General features: G+C 37.8%; 1 protein-coding gene across 6 annotated transcripts in view; it reads left to right on the forward strand.

Annotated features, from left to right (window-relative positions):
• Positions 1-18947, forward strand: part of PDE7A (phosphodiesterase 7A) — a 115779-nt gene that overhangs the window by 39856 nt on the left and 56976 nt on the right. For 5 of the 6 annotated variants that reach the window (XR_009351735.1, XM_059166337.1, XM_059166339.1 and 2 more), the window contains exon 2: positions 15787-15847. Coding sequence is in view for 5 of the 6 variants with exons in the window: in XM_059166337.1 (XP_059022320.1) it covers positions 15787-15847 (61 nt within the window). In the remaining variant the exon portion in view is untranslated. Of the gene's footprint in view, positions 1-8808; positions 8984-15786; positions 15848-18947 lie in introns of those variants that run through there. The other variant, XM_059166338.1, reaches the window with a different exon arrangement.

The raw sequence follows: 18947 nt of genomic DNA on the forward strand, positions 1-18947 counted from the left end.
CAGTACTCTGCTTATCTTTGTGCATTCCTGCTTTTAAGTAGTTTTTGCCTGAGTTTTCCTTATATTCTTACCAGTTCATGGACTCATTTCAGTAGATATTTTCTGCATTTTCCACTATTTTCAGTTTTCAGTGGTAGGAGCATTTCTTTGAACTAGTCCACCATTGGAAAAGTGATCTAAGAGACTTTGACAAGAGATTCATTCACTATACCTAGTCAATAATATAATAGGAACATGGGTTTTTGTCTTGGTTAGCCACTATTTATCTCAACAGCTTCTTCCAAATCAGTGTCAGTTACAGAACTGGATGGAAGAAGTTTCAATATTAGCTGCTGTGCCTTGCTTTCATCTTCTATGAAGATGAAGGAGCCTAGATTAGGGAGAGCTGAACCAAAAATTCTTTCTCTAGCCTAAGTCTGTAAGAAACTTTAAACCCTAAAAGGGAATTTGATTTGAGTTTTGTTGAGCTTACTTCTCACTTGCTTTTTGTTCTTTATCAAAGCTGTTTCTTACTGGCTTTAATGTTACTGATGTATAGAGGGAATATTATTTGCATATATGTGTGAAAGGGGGGTAAAAAAAAAAAAAACCAGAATGGGGAGGTGCTATTTAATCTGAATGTTACCATTTGTAAATTTTGGCCTTTTGCCTTCGCAGGCCTCCCCTGCTTGAGAGCCTTAAGATTTGGTTTTAACCATCTTGTCTTCTCTCATTTGGTAATTTTACTCAGTGGTATAGATTAATAGAGGTTTGCTACCAAATCGCTCTCTTTCGCTCACTTCTCTTTCAAGGCCTTTATGAAACCCTTGATGCACCTTGAATTTGCATCTTTCACAAATCCCTGAGATAAATTCATTCTCCGTGGGCACCACAGGTTTTGTATTAGTTTCCTAGGGCTGCTATCACAGAGTATCACAGAGTGTGTGGTTTAAGATGATTGAAAATGATTATCTCACAGTTCTGGAAGCTAGAAATCTGAGGTTAAGGTGTTGGCACGACCAAGCTGTCTCTAGGGCTTTAGGGGAGAATATCTTCCCCACCTAACTTCTGATATTGCCGGCAGTCCTTGGCATTCCTTGTCTTGTAGATGCATTACTCTAGTCTCCATCTTTGTATGGTTTTCTCCTCTGTGTGGTTGTGTGTCTGTGTCCAAATTTCTCTCTCTCTCTTTTTTAATATTTATTTATTTGACAGAGATCATAAGTAGGCAGAGAGGCAGGCAGAGGGGCGGGGGGTGAGGGGGAGAAGCAGGCTCCCTGCTGAGCAGAGAGCCCGAGGCTCAATCCCAGGACCCTGAGATCATGACCAGAGCCGAAGGCAGAGGCTTAACCCACTGATCCACCCAGGCATCCCTAAATTTCTCTCTTCTTATAAGAACACCAGTTATACTGGATTCAGAACTTATTCTAACTCATTATGCCCTCATCTTAATTACATGTGCAGAGAACCTATTTCCAAATAAAGTCACAGGTATCCAGGGTTAGGAGTTCAGCATATCTCTTGTGGGAACACAGTTCACTCCTGTAACAACATAGTATATTTCTCCATTTATCTAGCTCTTTAATTTCTCTCAAAAATGTTTTACAGTTTTCACTGTACAGATTTCGTTGCATGCATTCTGTTACGTTTTTCCTTTAGTAGTTCACGTTTGTGGATGCTATTGGAAATATTTTTAAAATTTCATGTTCTAAACATTTTTCATTAATATATGGAAATACAATTGATTTTGTATATTGGTCTTGTGACCTTGGTAAATACTAGTTACAGTAGTTTTTTTGTAGAGTCTTAAGGATTTTCTGCATAAATAAGCTGTCCTGCAAATAAAGATAGATTTTCTTCTTCCTTTCCAATTTGTATGCCTTATGTTTCTTTCTCTTGCCTTAATGCATTGGTTTTTAATACTATGTTAAAGTAGTAAAACAGATATCCTTGCCTTGTTCATGATGTTAGAGCAAAAACATTGTTTTCTGTTGCTGAGTATGAGAATGGCTATAGATTTTTCATAGATATTCTTTATTGGGTAAGGAAGTTTTTATTTATTCCTATTTTAGTAAGTGTTTATCATAATTGGCATTGAATTTTGTTAAATGTTTTTTCTTTGTCAGTTGAAATAATTGATGTTTTTAATTCTATTACTATGTTAGATTACATTTATTGTGTTTTTGGTATCAGTTGATTTTCAGCAACTTTATTATCATGTATCTTGTGGTTTTGTGTTTTTCTTATTTGAAGTTCATTGAGCTTTGACATCTGGATTAATAGTTCTCTATCAAATTTGGAAAATGTTTGTAATTCCCACTGATCTCTTTTTCTACAGTGTTTACTCTGCTGTTAAGCTCAACTGTAAATTTTGCAATTTGGATACTGTATTTATCAGTTATAAGTAATCCATTTTTAAAAATAAGTTTTAATTTCTTTTTTCATTGTGTGTATGTTTTCCTTTAAATCTTTGGATATATTAAAATAGGATTTTAGAAGTTCTTTTCTACTAATTCCATCATCTTGATCATTTCCAGGTTTGTTCTTATTGACTGTTTTTACCCCTTGGATTGGGTTACCTTTTCTTGTTTATTCTCTTAATTTGTAATTTTTTTTTTGTCATTCTTAAAAGAGTGTTAAATTTTGATCTGGCAGGTAATTTAGTTACTTTCTGATCAGCCTGATCCTTTTTTGGCATATTATGAACTTTGTTAGTGTGGCTCTAGACCAGTATTGTTTAAAAGAATTTTCTGCATTGATGAAGTTTTGCCCTTCTCCTAAGGTATGACATTTCTGAGGTCTCTCTGGAATGTCCCAGGTATTTCGTGAGTGCTTTTTATAGTGCATGTTTGGGTGGGACTCATGTCTCCTAGCTCCCCTGTAGTAGTTCTTACCCTGGTGTTCTTCTGGCCTCATGGAATCTCATACTATACATAACTAACTTAATATTTAGCCAAAGACTAAAGGAGACACACTTTCAGCCTTTTGGAGCCCATTTTCTTAACACTTTTTTTCTCTGGTACTCTACCCTACAAATTTCAAGTGCCTTAGCCTCCCTGAATTCCGGTCTCTGTTTCAGTTAGAGTACTGTGGAATTTTGGAATTGGAAGAGAACTTGAAAGTTGGTTGTTCCAGCCTGTCCCACAGCCTCCTTGACAGAGGCGTTTGAAGCACCTTTTTTCAATTTACATAGCTTAAGTTGTAGAAAGTTCTTAGATAGTAATATTGAGTCAAGATCTATTTTCTGCAAACTTACTGCCCGTTGGTCTTATTTCACCTTCTATAATTTTGCAGAGTAAAGCTAAACCCCTTTATTTTATCTCATAGCTCTTTAACACCTGTCTGTCTCTGTTTCTCTGCCTGAAGCATCTCAGTTCATAATACTATTATTCCTTGTGTATATTATTTCTTTTTTAAGATTTTATTTATTTATTTGACAGAAAAAGGTCACAAGTAGGCAGAGAGGCAGGCAGGGAGAGAGGGGGAAGCAGGCTCCCCGCTAAGCAGAGAGCCCGATATGGGGCTCTATCCCAGGACCCTGGGACCATGACCTGAGCAAAAGTCAGAGGCTTAACCTACTGAACCACCGAGGCACCCCTGTATATTATTCTTATCTGTATTTTAAAATGCCATCTATATATGCATCTTCCAGTGTGTTTTCAGAATTGAACTGAGTCTTTAAAATGTGTCCTGTGTTGAGAATAGTGGAACATCCTTGATCTGGATACTTAGCTGACTTTCAGTGCCTTTAATTACCGTCTCTTATTAATTTAGAGATTAAATATCCTAATTAAGCATGCTGGTTTATCCTTTGCATTTTATATGCAGATTTGATATGCATTTGTCTGATGTGCACCCCATCCCAGTGAATAACTGTGGAACAAGATAAGTTCAGATGCAGAGTTCTGTTAGTTACCTCTAGAATTCTTCCACTTGTTTGCTATCAAGCACTTAATTTCGGGGTATGTTTGTTTAGCCAGCTTGTAGTCTGCCTAACTGTAGTATGGGACTCACATTGTTCTGTTTTAAGGTTGCCACCAGAGACTTTGTGTGCAACTTTGCTAAAATTAAGGTGTCCCATCTTTGTGACATTCTCCTGGTCTAATAACATACTAGTAGCCTTACACTTACAGCATGCACACTGAATGCTCCTTTTTTAAGTTCCCATTCTGCAGATCTACACTACTGTTTTTTCCATCTAAAAATTGTGACTACTTCCATTTTTCTGTAATTTTTAATATATTAAGAACAGTTGTTCAATAAGCAAATCTCTAAGTTCTTTTTAATGTCATGAGGTAGTTGTCTATAACAGACTATCTAACAGACTATTGTTAGACTTAACAAGTCTAAACAGACTTGAAGCTTTGTAAAGTATCAAAGTATTTTTACTCTTTCTTTCATACCAGGACTAACCATATGCCTGCTGTCATCAGCTACTATGATACTGTATAACAAAAAACTTAATTCAGAGCTCTAAATCAGTATGACAGAAAGGTATTGATTGACAGGTAAAATTCCCATGTTACCATAGTTTTAAAATATTTGTTGTTATCAAAGTTTATTTTTTTATCAGTTCCATATCTCTTGAAACTCATACTATTTGAAGAATAAGAAGCCCTGATATGTGGATTTTAATGAAAGAAATGAACCAAAAACCCTGCTTTGCTTTATAGCTTGATATTAAAATGAGCTGGAATTCAAAATGATAAAAGTACAATTGGAGGGCTTTAACTATAGTGTTCACGTTTTTCTATTATAAAATTGGTTATAGTTTTCCACAGACACAACATTTGTATAAAGAACTCTGGGATAGGCTATTTCTGTCCATGAGAATCCAAAATTATAGACACTGATGTCAATGCAGATGAGGTTAGCCTAATTTGGTCAAGGGAAGGACATGCTGAGTCTCTATATGGATAGCTAAAGACTATTGCCAAGATTGACAGGTGTCCTGTGGGTGGCAGAGAGCCCCAGGAATAAGATTTGCACTTGCATTACTTATCTAAAACACAGTGATCAAAGTCATGTCTTTTCTTTCTATTGATCACAGTTTTAAAATAGTGAGGTCTTCTTTTAATACTTTCATTTTTCAGAGACTAGTTTTATTAGACGCAGAAAGGTAAAAAGTCTTATGCTTTTTTTTCTTAAAGTATTGAATTCTGGTTTTGAAGCTTAGTTGTATCCTGTGCACTAATTTTTCTAGTATAGTTTTTTTTGTTGTTGTTACTCTGCCATGTTTCAATAAGGCAGAGGTGAGAAAAGTTAATGTAAAAGGATACATTTGTTATTAGTGTGAGAGACACAGCTATTTCTCTATGGAATAATAAGTTATGTGATTCAAACTGGGAAGATTAATTTTAAGGAGAATTTTCTATGAAGTGAACATAATGCAAAGAAGTATTCACAATAGCTTGATAACAGCTTTTGCTTTTATTTCATCTTATCGACATATTTTCATTATTAAAGGAAGTCGTTGTAACCAATACACATAAATTAGTGGTAAATATTTCATATCTTAAAATAAGGAAAACATTTAAAGCTATTAGAGCCATGCCACTAAGAAAGTTAAGTGTACTGTGTTAAGAAAAGAATTGCATAGGGGCGCCTGGGTGACTCAGTGGGTTGGGCCACTGCCTTCGGCTTGGGTCATGTTTTCAGGGTCCTGGGATCGAGCCCCGCATCGGACTCTCTGCTCAGCAGGGAGCCTGCTTCCCCTTCTCTCTCTGCCTGCCTCTCTGCCTACTTGTGATCTCTCTCTCTCTCTCTCTGTAAAATAAATAAATAAAATCTTAAAAAAAAAAAAAAAGAATTGCATTGCCTGAGATTTTTGTAAGATTGAGTGATGTGTATGCATCATTAGCAATGATCTATGGGGTTTTTAGGCATAAATTCAATAGCTCTTTCTATTCAAACAGAGAATTTTCTAATCTGGGAGGATCGTGTCTTGATTATCTCTGTATGTCACTGTCAGACACAGAGTACAAATTTAAAAAGATGTTGGTGAAACCACTTTAGGGAGCCAACCTGTTCCTAGTGTGAAAAATGAAAGCTAAGACCCTCACTCTCCTAGGACTCAGAAAAATGTTTCTGAGGGCCCTAGGCAAGCATGAGCAGGTTCCCTTCATGGACCAGTGTGATTTCAGTTCAGTCTATTGTTAGGTTGAAGCTGGAGTGATTTGTTCAGTATCATTCTTAAGTAAGTCTTAAGTGTTTAATTCTCATTTGGCTAAAATTTATTGAGAGCCTACTATGAGCAAGGTATTCTTGTACAGATGTTATCTAAGTCCTGCAAAGGTGAGGAAAATAAGGCCCAGCAAAGTGATAACTTACCCAGTGTCACTCAGCTCTTGGCATTAAAGCCTGGAAAGAAACCCAGGCTCTTGTCTCTAAACCCAGGAGAGTTTTGAGGTGGTGGAAATAAACTTGACAGAAATTCACTTAAGTGACAGAACTTCTGGGATTGCCTTTCTTACAACCTTTTTTCCCCCCTTAATTTTTGTCTCAATTCTGATTCTTTCCTTTTTTTCCTGATCGATCCTTTTTAGACTATATGACAGTGCAGATTCTTGAGCTCACCTTTAATCAAAAAGACTTTTATAAAAATATTAAAGTACTGTACCCAAAACAGCAATCTTGTATTTGCTTCTCAAAAGTTGACTCCTTAAGCAGCTGATTGGAAAGGAAGTGTGAAACTGAGAAGTCCTCCTGGGCTGAGCATCATGGTGATGGGCTAATTCGGAGTGTGCGGCTAGGGATAGAGCAGCAAATAGCGACCTCAAGCCCGTGTTAGCCCTGGCCCGGGCTGCACAGCCCCTCACCCATGGCCACCAGCATTGCTCCTGAGACAGGCTAATACGCATTCTGCAGCTCGATCCTATTCCTGGGCATCCTTTCAGTTTTGTTGCTGGAGTCCTACTAGAATACAGAGAATAATGAAAGACTCTGCCAATCTCATCTCACACCTAGTTCCCCGACAAAAAATTCTCCGTTTGTGCAAGGATTGCATTACAGCTTGTTGCTTCGGTAGCAGGAAGAGACATACATAATGTATAAGGTAGAGTGAGAAATGTATGACCATGTGTTCTGAACGGTTTCAATTTAGGAAAATTTTGATTTAGATCTGCTAATTTAATTTATGCTTCTTCTTGACAGGTCTCGAATTAACTTTTCTTTTAAATAAACTTCTTTGTACTGAGGATTGGATCGTGAAAATAGCATTACGTTAGTATTTGACCTGTTAGGGCTATTTCAAATACTTCAGAACCATTCTTGATGGACTGTTGCCTTGCAGACACCTCTGTCTTGTCACAGACTACAGTCTGTGACAGTCCTGTCATGTCCCGAGTATTTCTCCAGCCAGCCACTCCCTTCCCCTCCACTTCATCTCTAGCACCCAGCTCAGGCTCTTCGCTCCTCTCCTGGACCTCTGCGGTGGCCCTGCCCATCCAGCTCCCCCCCACACAGCTGTCCTTGACCAGAACCTGCAAAAGTTCTTTAGGTTGGGATTAGGCGTTAGGATGAAGGTAAAACACTTGCGCATGGCTTGCACTTGACTCGCCCTGCTTTCCAGCCTCCCCCTGGTCTTCCTGTCTCTTTTTACCTTGCTCTGTTTTCATAGCTGCTTGGCCGTCAGGTGTTGTCGTGCCTGCCCCGATCATTCTGCCTGTCCTCTTTATGTGCTTGCCCCTTCGTTTCAGGAACTGTGAGGACGTCCCACTCCTCTGAATTAGGTCAGATCCAGACTGTGTTTGCAGTTCTTCTCCCCACTTCACTATACTTGTTACACTTGCAATTTTATATTTACGTTTGAGACTTGGATTAAAGTAGACTCTAACTGAACCGTAAGCTTCACAAGGGTAGGGGCCATTTCTGTTTTTACTGAAGGATTGTGGCCCTGGCATCTAGCACAGGGCCTGGTACATAGTAGAAAGTTAACAAATATTTGCAGAATGGGGCGCCTGGGTGGCTTAGTGGGTTAAAGCTTTACTCTGCCTTCGGCTCAGGTCATGATCCCAGGGTCTTGGGATCGAGCCCCGCGTCGGGCTCTCTGCTCAGCAGGAAGCCTGCTTCCTCCTCCTCTTTCTCTGCCTGCCTCTCAGCCTACTTGTAATCTCTGCCTGTCAAATAAATAAATAAAATCTTAAAAAAAAAATATTTGCAGAATACTTGAATGGGAGTTTCATGACAGACTTTCTCAGCAGTACTACTTGCAGCCTGCTAGCTGCTGTGAGGTCATGAAGGTGGAGGAGTATAGGCCCACCTGGCTGCGAGAGAGTTCACTCACCAGCCAAGAGAAGGTGACATGTACCCAAAATATGGTAATGTAAGCTAGAAGGCAGTGAAGACTTAGAAATAATATACTTTTAGTTAGAAATTGCATGTGAGATTGGCCTTTGCCGGTAAATCTAAAATGAATGAATTACAGTGTTAAATAGGGCACACAGCATTTATAAATGATTCTAACATTCATAAAATAGTCCTAGCCTTAAAAGAAATAAAAAGTTGAACAAATTCAGTGTTAAAATTTGAAAAGATAGAATAAAATGCATTAATATTTTCAAGTGCTGGAACATCGTACCTGTGAAGCTTGTCTGTGTGTTTGAGGCTAGCGTGAGACCTCTCTTGTTTATATCTTGTGAGACTGTTAGGTCAGCCCTCACTAAGGTTTTCTTTCCTTTCCTCTTCCAACATTACTCAAGCTGTTCCACCCCAACCCTGGGGTTGTGGCATTAAGCACGCGCTGAGGGAAGGCTGGCTGGCAGCGCATTCTCAGATGAGTCAGGTGATCGTTGTTTGAAGGCAGCTGCTTGAGGTTCAAGGCAGTCAGTGTCCCCTCTCCTCTGCCTCGGGACAGCTGGTGATTATCAAACTTGTAACAAGTCTTCCTTGCTTATTGCCTGCTGGAAGAGGAGGGAGATTATGCAGTGGGCTTTTGATTGATCCAATGGGAATTACATTGATCTGGTGTCTGGCTGTGGTTGTTCTCAAGTGGATCGCCTCTAAGGTAGGCCATCTTTATTTTTAGGATTGTGACATTAATCATTAGTTTATGTATTTGGTTGGAATGGAATTGCTAGGAGTTTCTTCTTTTGCTTCGGCTTTTACTTCTCTGATTAAAAGAGCTATGAGTTTTATCTGTCAGCTGAAAAGGTTAATTGTCATTAAGTGTGGACTTTTTATTTCTTTTCCCACCTTATTTCTCCTTTCACGGGCTTTTTAAGGGTATCATTCCTTGATATCGAGTAGCTTCCCTCAGTATCATTCTCTTAAAGAAGTTTATGATTAAAGATATACTTCTAAGATTAATTATTAATTTATACTTTTGGTGTACATATTTTAAATATTCTCTTTGGAAGTAAAGAATTTACTAATATGTTAAGTGTGTAGTTGTTGTGAATTTCTAAGCAGTTATGAACTTTTTTAAAACTAAATACTCCTCCTATCATGTTCTCTATTAAAGTCTTGCTGCTACTAAAATGTATACCTTCTAATATGTTGGAAAAAAATGTAAGATTATTATGTATCTGTTGTTTTTGAACTTTAATTCTGAGTATCAGGCTAGCTAGAAAGCTAGCTAGCCATTTGCCATCTGGACAAAAGTCTAACACTAATGTAGGAAATATTTAAGATGATACTATGTGAAATTATTTTTCTATACTTGTATAAAAATGATTATATCTTTAGTCCAAAATGCAGCTTTTTTTCTTCCTGCATTAATTTTTTTTTCTTCCTGCCTTAAGAAATTGAAGAATATTAACTTAATTTTTCACATAATGTTTTAAACATAATGGTCTTTTATTGAAGTAATCTTGATTTCTTAGTGAATATGATTGAAGAAATCTCTTAAAGAAAAACAGTGTGCTCAAATTTTTTAAATCCTTGTGTTTTGTAAGTTAAGAATTAATTTTGTTGCTCTGACAGCTATTTACTCATTGTTTTTAAAGGGTTAGTTAGCTCACCAGGTTATTGAATGAAGGTCAAGTTAATATTAATAATTTATTGAGTTGTGAATGTTTTCAGAGAGTTCTTATTTTCTAACGAGCAAAAAAATATATATATATTTTTTTTATGACAGTGAGAGAGCAAGAGCAGGATAAAGGGAGGACATGGTGGTGGGTAGGGCAAAGGGAAAGATTCAGTCTTAAGCAGGTTCCATGCCCAATGCAGAGCCTGACAGGGAGCTTCTTTTCAAAGCCCCGAGACCATGACCTGAGCCAAAATTAAGAGTTGGATGCTTAACTGACTGAGCCACCCAGGTGCCCCCCAAATTAAGCTTTTAAACAAAAAGAATGTTGATATTTTAAGTTTGTGATATTTTTGAAAAACATATTGTTTGCATAGACAGGAAGAATGGATGGATACTATTGAGTAGATTTATGCAGTGTTTTAATAGACAAACATCAGCATGTTTTTCTAGAATGTGTAAGATGAGTATATTTTGAAAAAGCTCATTTAACTACATCAGTGAAAACTGCTTTTAAAACTGCACTTCCATCTTTCATATTCTGTTATTCTTGTTTGGTAATGTTACCAAAAAATTTATTTAGTGCTACTGTGGTTAAGCCCTTTGATCATCAGTTTACTTATCCACCAGATGGGGCCAACAAAACCTATCTTATAAAGGTCTTGTCTGGTTAAGTGAGATTTTATATGAAAGCACCTGAAACATTTTCTGACACAAAGTAGGAGTTCAGCAAGTGTTAATTAATAATATTACTACTTTTCCCATGTTAAGGGAAATAAACATGCTTTTGCACAGTAGATCATTTTAGTGGAAAACTTGAACAAGATAAAAACAGAGGCACTTAGGGGCGCCTGGGTCGCTCAGTGGGTTAAGCTGCCTTAGGCTCAGGTCATGATCTCAGGGTCCTGGGATCGAGTCCCGCATCGGGCTCTCTGCTCAGCAGGGAGCCTGCTTCCTCCTCTCTCTCTCTCTCTCTCTCTGCCTGCCTCTCTGCCTACTTGTGATCTCTCTCTGTCAAATAAATAAATAAAATCTTTAAAAAAAAAAAAAAACAGAGGCACTTAAAATATATTTGCTCAGTTTTTTAAAATGTTTGTTTTTAAAAGCGTCGTTATTAACTAATATCAGAACACCATTTACACCTCTGTCATTCACTTTGTAAGTGAGATCTTTTGTGGAAGAATGATTCATCCTGATTGACGGTTAGTGAGTGACTTACCAGGGCACTCAGAAGTCTGTTAGCGTGGCTGTGGATCCTTGGAACCTTACAGTTGAACTTGTTTATGCTGCTGCTGTCAGTTTCTGATTAGCTCAGCCTCGCCCATGTTTTGACCTATACCAGTTTGCTTTACAAGCTGTTCCCAGGATGGCTAAATTAGAAGAGTCACGAGTAGAAGCGTCTCAGTTATTTCCATTCACTGGTGAGGTGAGGTGGGAATGTCGATAATAGTACAGAGTGTTTTGTGACTGACTGCAACACAGGATTGATATTAAATTTGTTTTACTAGTTTATTAAAAATGAGATTTTACTGGTATATGGCTTTGAAATGTTGTATGTTAGGTTTGTGATGCAGTGTTGGTGTATAAAGCACATATGACCTTTGTATAAAGTAACTAATTCTAACATTTAAATCAGATTTTTACAATTCATAATTTATAGTGTATTTTAACAAATTGAGTTACTTTATTCTACCACGATTGTTTAGTAAGAGAATTTAATATTCATTTTAATCTTGGTCGGTGAGATGAATGAATGAAGTATCATTCGGGATGTATTTGCTGATGGGTTTAAATCTATTTTAAAGTCTATCCTTTGAAAAAGGATATTTTTTTGGATTTATTTGGATTTATTTTATAAGACTTATGTCTTGTTTAATATAGCTTTTGACCAGACTTACTTAAATTAGTAATGAACAAAATAACTTGAAAAAGTTGTACTTCACTAAGTAATTTGTTAATCTATTTAAAATTAAATTCTAGTCTTTTGCCAGGTTTTTATTATGATTAATATAGACCTTATCATTTTTATATCTAAATTAATGCTTCTATAAATAAGTCTGAAAGGATTACCTTAAAATATTTTTAGTATGTCATAGTTATAATGTAGATTATGTTCACTAATAAGTTTTTGGCTTACACTATTTTATTTAACAGAAAGCTGATACTAGTCTTTCTCAGTCCTTAATATGTGAAGTGATAAATGAGATTTTTACATTCCTCATTAGTGACTCTTTTAGTAAATAGTCATCGTACATTAAAAAAAATGTCAATCACTCTCTTAAAGAGGGTCGGTTAGTGATGGCAAGTCACTATTCGTTTTCACAACCTATTTATCCAAGTTTTTACTGGATAGCAGGTAGATAGGTATTGACCATGACAAGCTATTACATAGTGATACCTTAGCTTCATTCATATATCTTGGCTGAGAGAAATATTTATTTCCACATACATGCTCTCCAGGCTGTTAGGTTTTCTTCTAATATAGTAGTATTAAGGGGAGGCCTGTCATCTAATAAGCTAAATATCTTAGAGGGGATCAAACAGCAGGTCCAAGAGGTGCCTTTTAATACCAAGTGATTACAGTGGCTGTTGGCTCCAAAATAAATAGTTTACCCTGAAACTGTTTTAGTTTACACTGCAGTCGGCTTCCTTATGAGAGATATTCTATTGGTAGAAGACACTTTAAGCGTGATGCTGTCGGAAATGTATTCTATATGATCTAGTGCCTTGGGATTTGACATAAATTGTGCTTTTCTTTATATTTCTTTGTAGTAGATTCTTATTTTACTTTTTAATTTTAATTTGGTTTATTTTGAGAGTAGATAATAACTACACATACTACAAAATCCAATGGGTAAGTCCTCCTGCTACTTCTGTGTCCCTCAGGCTCCCTAGAGACAACCAGTGTTGAAAACGAGAATTTTATTTCTCTTTGAAACTTCTGTTCCTTTTACATTTCCTGAACTGTTGTTTTTCATTTTTGTAAGGATACATGAAATTATGTAAGAGTGTAACTGACATTTTTCTCTTACACAATAAGCATTAAGGAGATTATAACAGTGATTGGGGAGTTACTTTGCAAACTACATTCCAATAAGGGTTTTAAATAAAGCAAATTTCTTTATAGTGATAGTGGGAAAAAAAAAAGATTATTTTTCCTTGAGATTTCTAGGTATGTCTTGAGGAATTGCAAATCTCATGCCGGAGTTTCATGAGGGAAGAAGATCATTAATCTGATATATAAAAATATCTTATTGTCTTAATGTTTATTTCTTTTGTTAATGAAGTTGAGCTTCTTGTGTTTATGGGCTTATTGTTTCTTTCCCTGTGAATAGTACGTTTATGTCCTACCTGTTTTTCTACACTGCTATTCAGCATTTTCTAATTGATTTGTAAGGCACTTTTCGTTCCTTTCATTTTTAGATAGAATGGGGGGGAATTTGCCCATTGTCATTCATACCTGTCGCACTCATTTTGATCCATCTTTCATGACTTCTAGACATGTTTTATAGAATGGTTAGAAAGGCTTTTCTAATAGGAGGTTTGGTCAGTTTCATCTTCTTGATTTTTAAATCTGTCTTTGTGAATTCTGTTATTCATGCGTTTATTCATTGACTTAATAAACTATTCACCATTTGTAGTAAATCCACTCAATCGCTCATTTATGATACTTATTTAGAATCTACTAAAAGCTACTGTTTTAGGGGCCGGGGCTATGGCAGTGAATAAAGCACACAGTTCCTGCTCCTGTCTGTTTTCGAACAAGCAAATGGTATAATCGCAGCTAAGTGCCAGTGCGGTAACAGGGCGGGAAGATGAGGCTGTGGGAGAGGCTGGCTCTCATGTGTCCTTAGATTCGATAGCCTTGGAATGCCTCTCTGAAGAGATGACGTTTCATCTAGAACTGGAGAGCTAAGAAGGGAACAGTGGTGCTGTGATCCTGGACAGGGGAACAACGAATATAAAGGTTGAAACTATGGAGCACCTGAGGGACAGCAAGGGAACAGTACAGGGGCCCTGTGGCGGTGAGGAGAGGGTGGGGGGCCCAGATCATGGTGGCCTTTGGAAATCAGTGTGCTGTTGGGCCTTATTCCAAGTGTATGAAAAGCCTTTTGGAGGCTTTTGAGCAGTAGCCAAGTTGTTCACTGTTGCTTTTTTTTTTTAAAGATTTTATTTGACAGACAGAGATCACCGGTAGAGAGAGAGGAGGAAGCAGGCTCCCCGCTGAGCAGAGAGCCCCATGCAGGGCTCGATCCCAGGACCCTGGGAACATGACCTGAGCCGAAGGCAGAGGCCTTAACCCACTGAACCACCCAGGTGCCCCTCACTGTTGCTTCTATGTGAAGAGAGCACCGGGGGCCACATGATGCAGCAGGAAGCAGTCAGCAGCTTGGTTAGAGGTGGTGGTGCCCGAGACCGAAGGAAGAAGTGGAGCTAGAGAACAGGAGAGATGTGCGCAGGGAGAGGTGGCAGAGCTTGTCGGGGGTATTGCAGTGCTTCCGGTTTATTTTGTTTTGGGATGTACATTTTAAACTTGTAGTATTTGTTATTCTTTATAATAGCTTTATTGAACCACACAATTCACAGGCCACACAGTTTACCCATTTAAAGTACACAATTCAATAATTTTTAGTCATATTCACGGAATTGTGCAGTCCTTGCCATAGATAATTTGAGAACACTTTCAGCCCTGTAAGTAGAAACATGGTACCATTGGCACCCACTCCCCATTTCTCGCCAGCTCTCCTCACTTTAGACTACCACTAGTCGACTTCCTGCTTCTGTGGATTTGCCTGTATGGGACATTTCATACCAATGGAACCATACACTCTGTGGTCCTTTGTGACTGGCTCTTGTCACTCAACACGTTATTGCGGGTTGGCCATATTGTAGCTTGCAAGTACTTCCTGCCTGTATGTGTCTGAATAATGCCTCTTTGTATGGATATACTGCATTTTTATTCATCCATTTATTCCTTGCTGGATATTCAGGCTGTTTTTCGTTTGGGGCTACTATGAATAATGTTTCAAAGATGCATTTTTGTATCTGTTTACTTTTTTTTTTTTTTTTAAGTTTTTTAAGACTTTATTTGAGAGAGGTAAAGAGAGAGCACAAGTAGGCAGAGCACCAGGCAGAGGGAGAGGGAGACACAGGCTCCCTGCTGGGTAGGGAGCCCGATGCGATGCGTGGCTCGATTCCAGGACCCTGAGATCATGACCTGAGCTGAAGGTAGATGCTTAACCGACTGAGCCACCCCGGCGTCCCTGTATCTGTTTACTTTTAAACACAAAATATATTTTAAAACTTCTGTTTCAATGGTACCTTGTTTTTTTGTGTTACAGATTCAGTGTCCTCTCAAATCTCTTTGCGTATATTAATTATTTTTTAAAAATTCTCTTATTTCTTGCCAGCCTCTGGTCCATTTGGTTTTTCATTTTGTTCCATTTATTTCCAGCCTGATGGTTTTCTTCAAATGATGATTCTTGTTTGCTTATTCATTCATGTTTAAATTAAGGGAATGGTAGATATTGAATCATATCTCCTCTTCATTTCTGTCTACCTCTGCAGAAAGTCTCTCCCCAAGTGAGCTAGTCTGACCGACATTAGCTTTCTACGTATTGCATGTTCCTTGCTCTGTATCCACTCTGTGGTATTGCTTAATCATATTATAATTGTCTTCTTCACAACTAGAGATTTTAAGAGCAAATGTCATATCTAATTTCATTTTGTATATTCAGCTTCTTTTGTACAGTGCTTTACAAAGAATAAATAATAAATGTTGGTTAAATTTCATATCCCATGTAATTGCCATGCATTAAAAATGTGTGTATTTTTTTTTCTAGAGGCGTGGAGCTATTTCCTATGACAGTTCTGATCAGACTGCGTTGTACATTCGTATGCTAGGTAAGCAGTATTTATTTTGTACCCATGTCCATTAATTTTATTATCGTGTAGATTACTTTAGATTAAGATAATTTTAATTCCGTTGCTTTTCATCACTATTTGCTATAGGAATAATTTATTATTTTGATGTTTAAAAGTCTTAAAACAAGTCTTGAATGTTATGTGAATAAAGAGGCATTTTAGAGTAATTAAGAAGTCTCTGATTTAATAACTGGATCTCTCTCATTAGTACACAATTTTATTTTTTTATTAAGATTTTATTTATTTATTTGACAGAGAGATATAAAGAGAGCACAAGTGGACAGAGCAGCAGGAAGAGGGAGAGGGAGAAGCAGGCTCTCTGCCAAGCAGGGAGCCTGACGTGGGGCTCTCTCCCAGGATCCTGGGATCCTGACCTGAGCTGAAGGCAGATGCTTAATGACTAAGCCACCCAGGTGTCCCAGGAACCAATTTTAAATTGAACTTTGAATATTCTTCATAAAAAAGGGTCTGGACTTGTAGAGTTGATGAACTCCTAAAAAGATGTGCATGTTAATGTGGACAAAGATGAGGCTGTAAAGTACCTGAACACATAGTCCTGTCGCTGTGTGCATTCTCCTTTTGCTCGACTGGCGAGGAACACCGTGTGTTTTCTTCCAGTCTCAGCTCTTAAATTTTTTGTGTATCACTCAAGTCCATAATGTAAAATGAATTTAGATTGTGTATATATGTATCAGTTTTTTCTCTTCTTCCTCTTTGCCAGATTTCTCTCATCACACACTCCTTGATCCCTTGTACTTAATGTACAGTTAAGATTCCAGTAGGCATATTTACTTCTCTTTTCTTAAAGGAGTCTTCTGTGACTCCTTTCCTCATGCTCAGAATTCCTTAATCAACTTCTAAGATATTGAGCAATCCATATTCTCCACGTTCCTCTGGGTTTTTTTATTTGTTTTTGCCTCTTTCACTAATTCATTCTTATCCTCTTAAGCCTAACTGTTCTCCAGTGCCCTGTTTTTGCTTTTCTTCCCTTTTTTCCCTCTTTAATTTACCTTGTGTGTCTGCCTTAACTCCATTCTACTGTAGTATGAATTGTTTCCTCACTAGTGTGTGGTATATTCCTCTTTACTGTCTCTGTCTCTCTCTCTCTGCAAACATGTTTGGGATTCTGTTCTCCTGAAAACAACTTTAGATTCATATTTATTTTTTTAACTCTGTAGAACATCTCCACATGGGTGTATTGTGGGTACCTCACATTTAATCAAGCAGAAGCACATTGGAGAGGCAGGGAGACTAGCTAAGGAGCAAGGTGCAAGAACAAAACATTTGTGTTCCCAAGTCTGTTCGTTTTTCAGTCTTTTGGCATCTCAGAGCATTAACTCCATTCTTCTGGTGTCAGGTCAGAAACCTTAGTCATTTTTGACTATTTCTTATCCACTTCATGTCTACTTCATCAGCACATTCTCTTGGCTGAGACCTTCAGACTATATCCAGAATTTCACCACCCTGATGCTGTTATCATCACGATCTAAGCCATAGTTATTTTTTTATAGTCACATTGTTGTACGTTAGATCTACGGAACTTAACCTGCATAACTGACACGTGGTTCCCCTTGAATAGCATCTCCCCATAGCGACCCCTCACCAAGCCATAGATTGCATTTCTTGTACTCACTCCTTAGCTAATCTGCCTGCCTCTACCTATGTGCCTCTGCTTGATTCTTGTCTGTGTGGCCAAAGTGAACCTTTTGAGACCTAAGTTAAATCTGTCTCACTCCTCCATTCAGAATCTTCTGATGGTTTTCTTAGACAAACAGCCAGAGCTGCTATTATGGCCCATGAAGGTCCAACATGAACTGGCCCTACCACTTCTCTGATCTTCTCTCTCACCTCACTCCAGCCATGCTGGCTTCTTTGCTTAACCTTGAACATGTCAAGCATGCCACCCATTTCAGGGTATATTATTCTTTCTTATGCCCGGAAGGTCACTGCCTCACTTCTTTTAGGCCTCTGCTCAAATATGTTTTTTTTTCAGCCAGGGCTTCTCTGACCACACTAGTGAGTCCATTCTCCCATACTTTCCCCTCCACACCCCCACCATTCTTCTTTCCTTGCTTTAGTTTTTTCCAGGTTGCTTATTAACATCTTCCATAGAATGAAATTCTTATTTGTTACAATATTTATCTCTGTGAAAGGATAAGCTTCATGAAGACAGGGACTTTATGTGTTTTACTCACTGCTGTATTTGCAGTGCCTGACGTGTGGTGGATGTTCAGTAAGAATTTGTTGCAGGTTGCAGGAATCCCCCCATGAAAGAGTTGATTCATCATTGTGGGAATGACATGAACCTTGACAGAAATTGTGGCATTACTTAGAGAAACAACGAGTGAATAGGAAGGCCTTCTAGGCAAGCAGAATTCAAGGGCACAGGGCCAAGGACTGAAGACCTAAAGGTTATAGGTCCATCCCAAGATGAATTTGGAAGCTGTGGAAGTGTAGTAGGGAAAGTGCTGTCTTTGGAGTCCACAGAGCTAGGTTTGTATCCCGACTCACCCTTTACTAGCTTAGTAGCATGGACAGGCTACTTAACTTCTCAAAGTCTCAGTTTCTTCATCTGTAAAATGGAGACTAAGATTCCTACCTCCCGGAGTTGCTTAGAGAATCACATAAAATAGTGCCTATACGGCACAAAAATAAGTCTGGTACATGCCTCCCATGGTTATTTTGCTATGTGTAGAAGTAGATCTGAAAGTCGTATGAATACAGGTAGAAACAATATTGAACTTATAAAGGCCAAAGTTTAAGACCCAGCTAAAGGCCTTGGGTATATCCGCTATCAATGAGAAAAGAGAAGATTGGCCAAATTAAACATGTAAGGCAAAATCTTTAACATTTTATTTTTCTGTACATTCATAAAATTGTAAGGTGCTTGAGAATGGGTCATCTATTTTCTTTCATATCTCTTATAATCTGGTATGGTCCTGGGCATGGGGTAGACAATATTTTTCTGTCTGGAGGTTCAGTTGCTACATACTTGTCATGTTTCTGAATGCTAACTTTAAAATTTAGATTGTTATTATTATTATTACTATTATTGAGGTATAGTAAAAAAAAAAAAAAA

Source organism: Mustela lutreola, chromosome 3 (assembly GCF_030435805.1).
Source record: "Mustela lutreola isolate mMusLut2 chromosome 3, mMusLut2.pri, whole genome shotgun sequence".
NCBI classification, from domain to species: Eukaryota; Metazoa; Chordata; class Mammalia; order Carnivora; family Mustelidae; genus Mustela; species Mustela lutreola.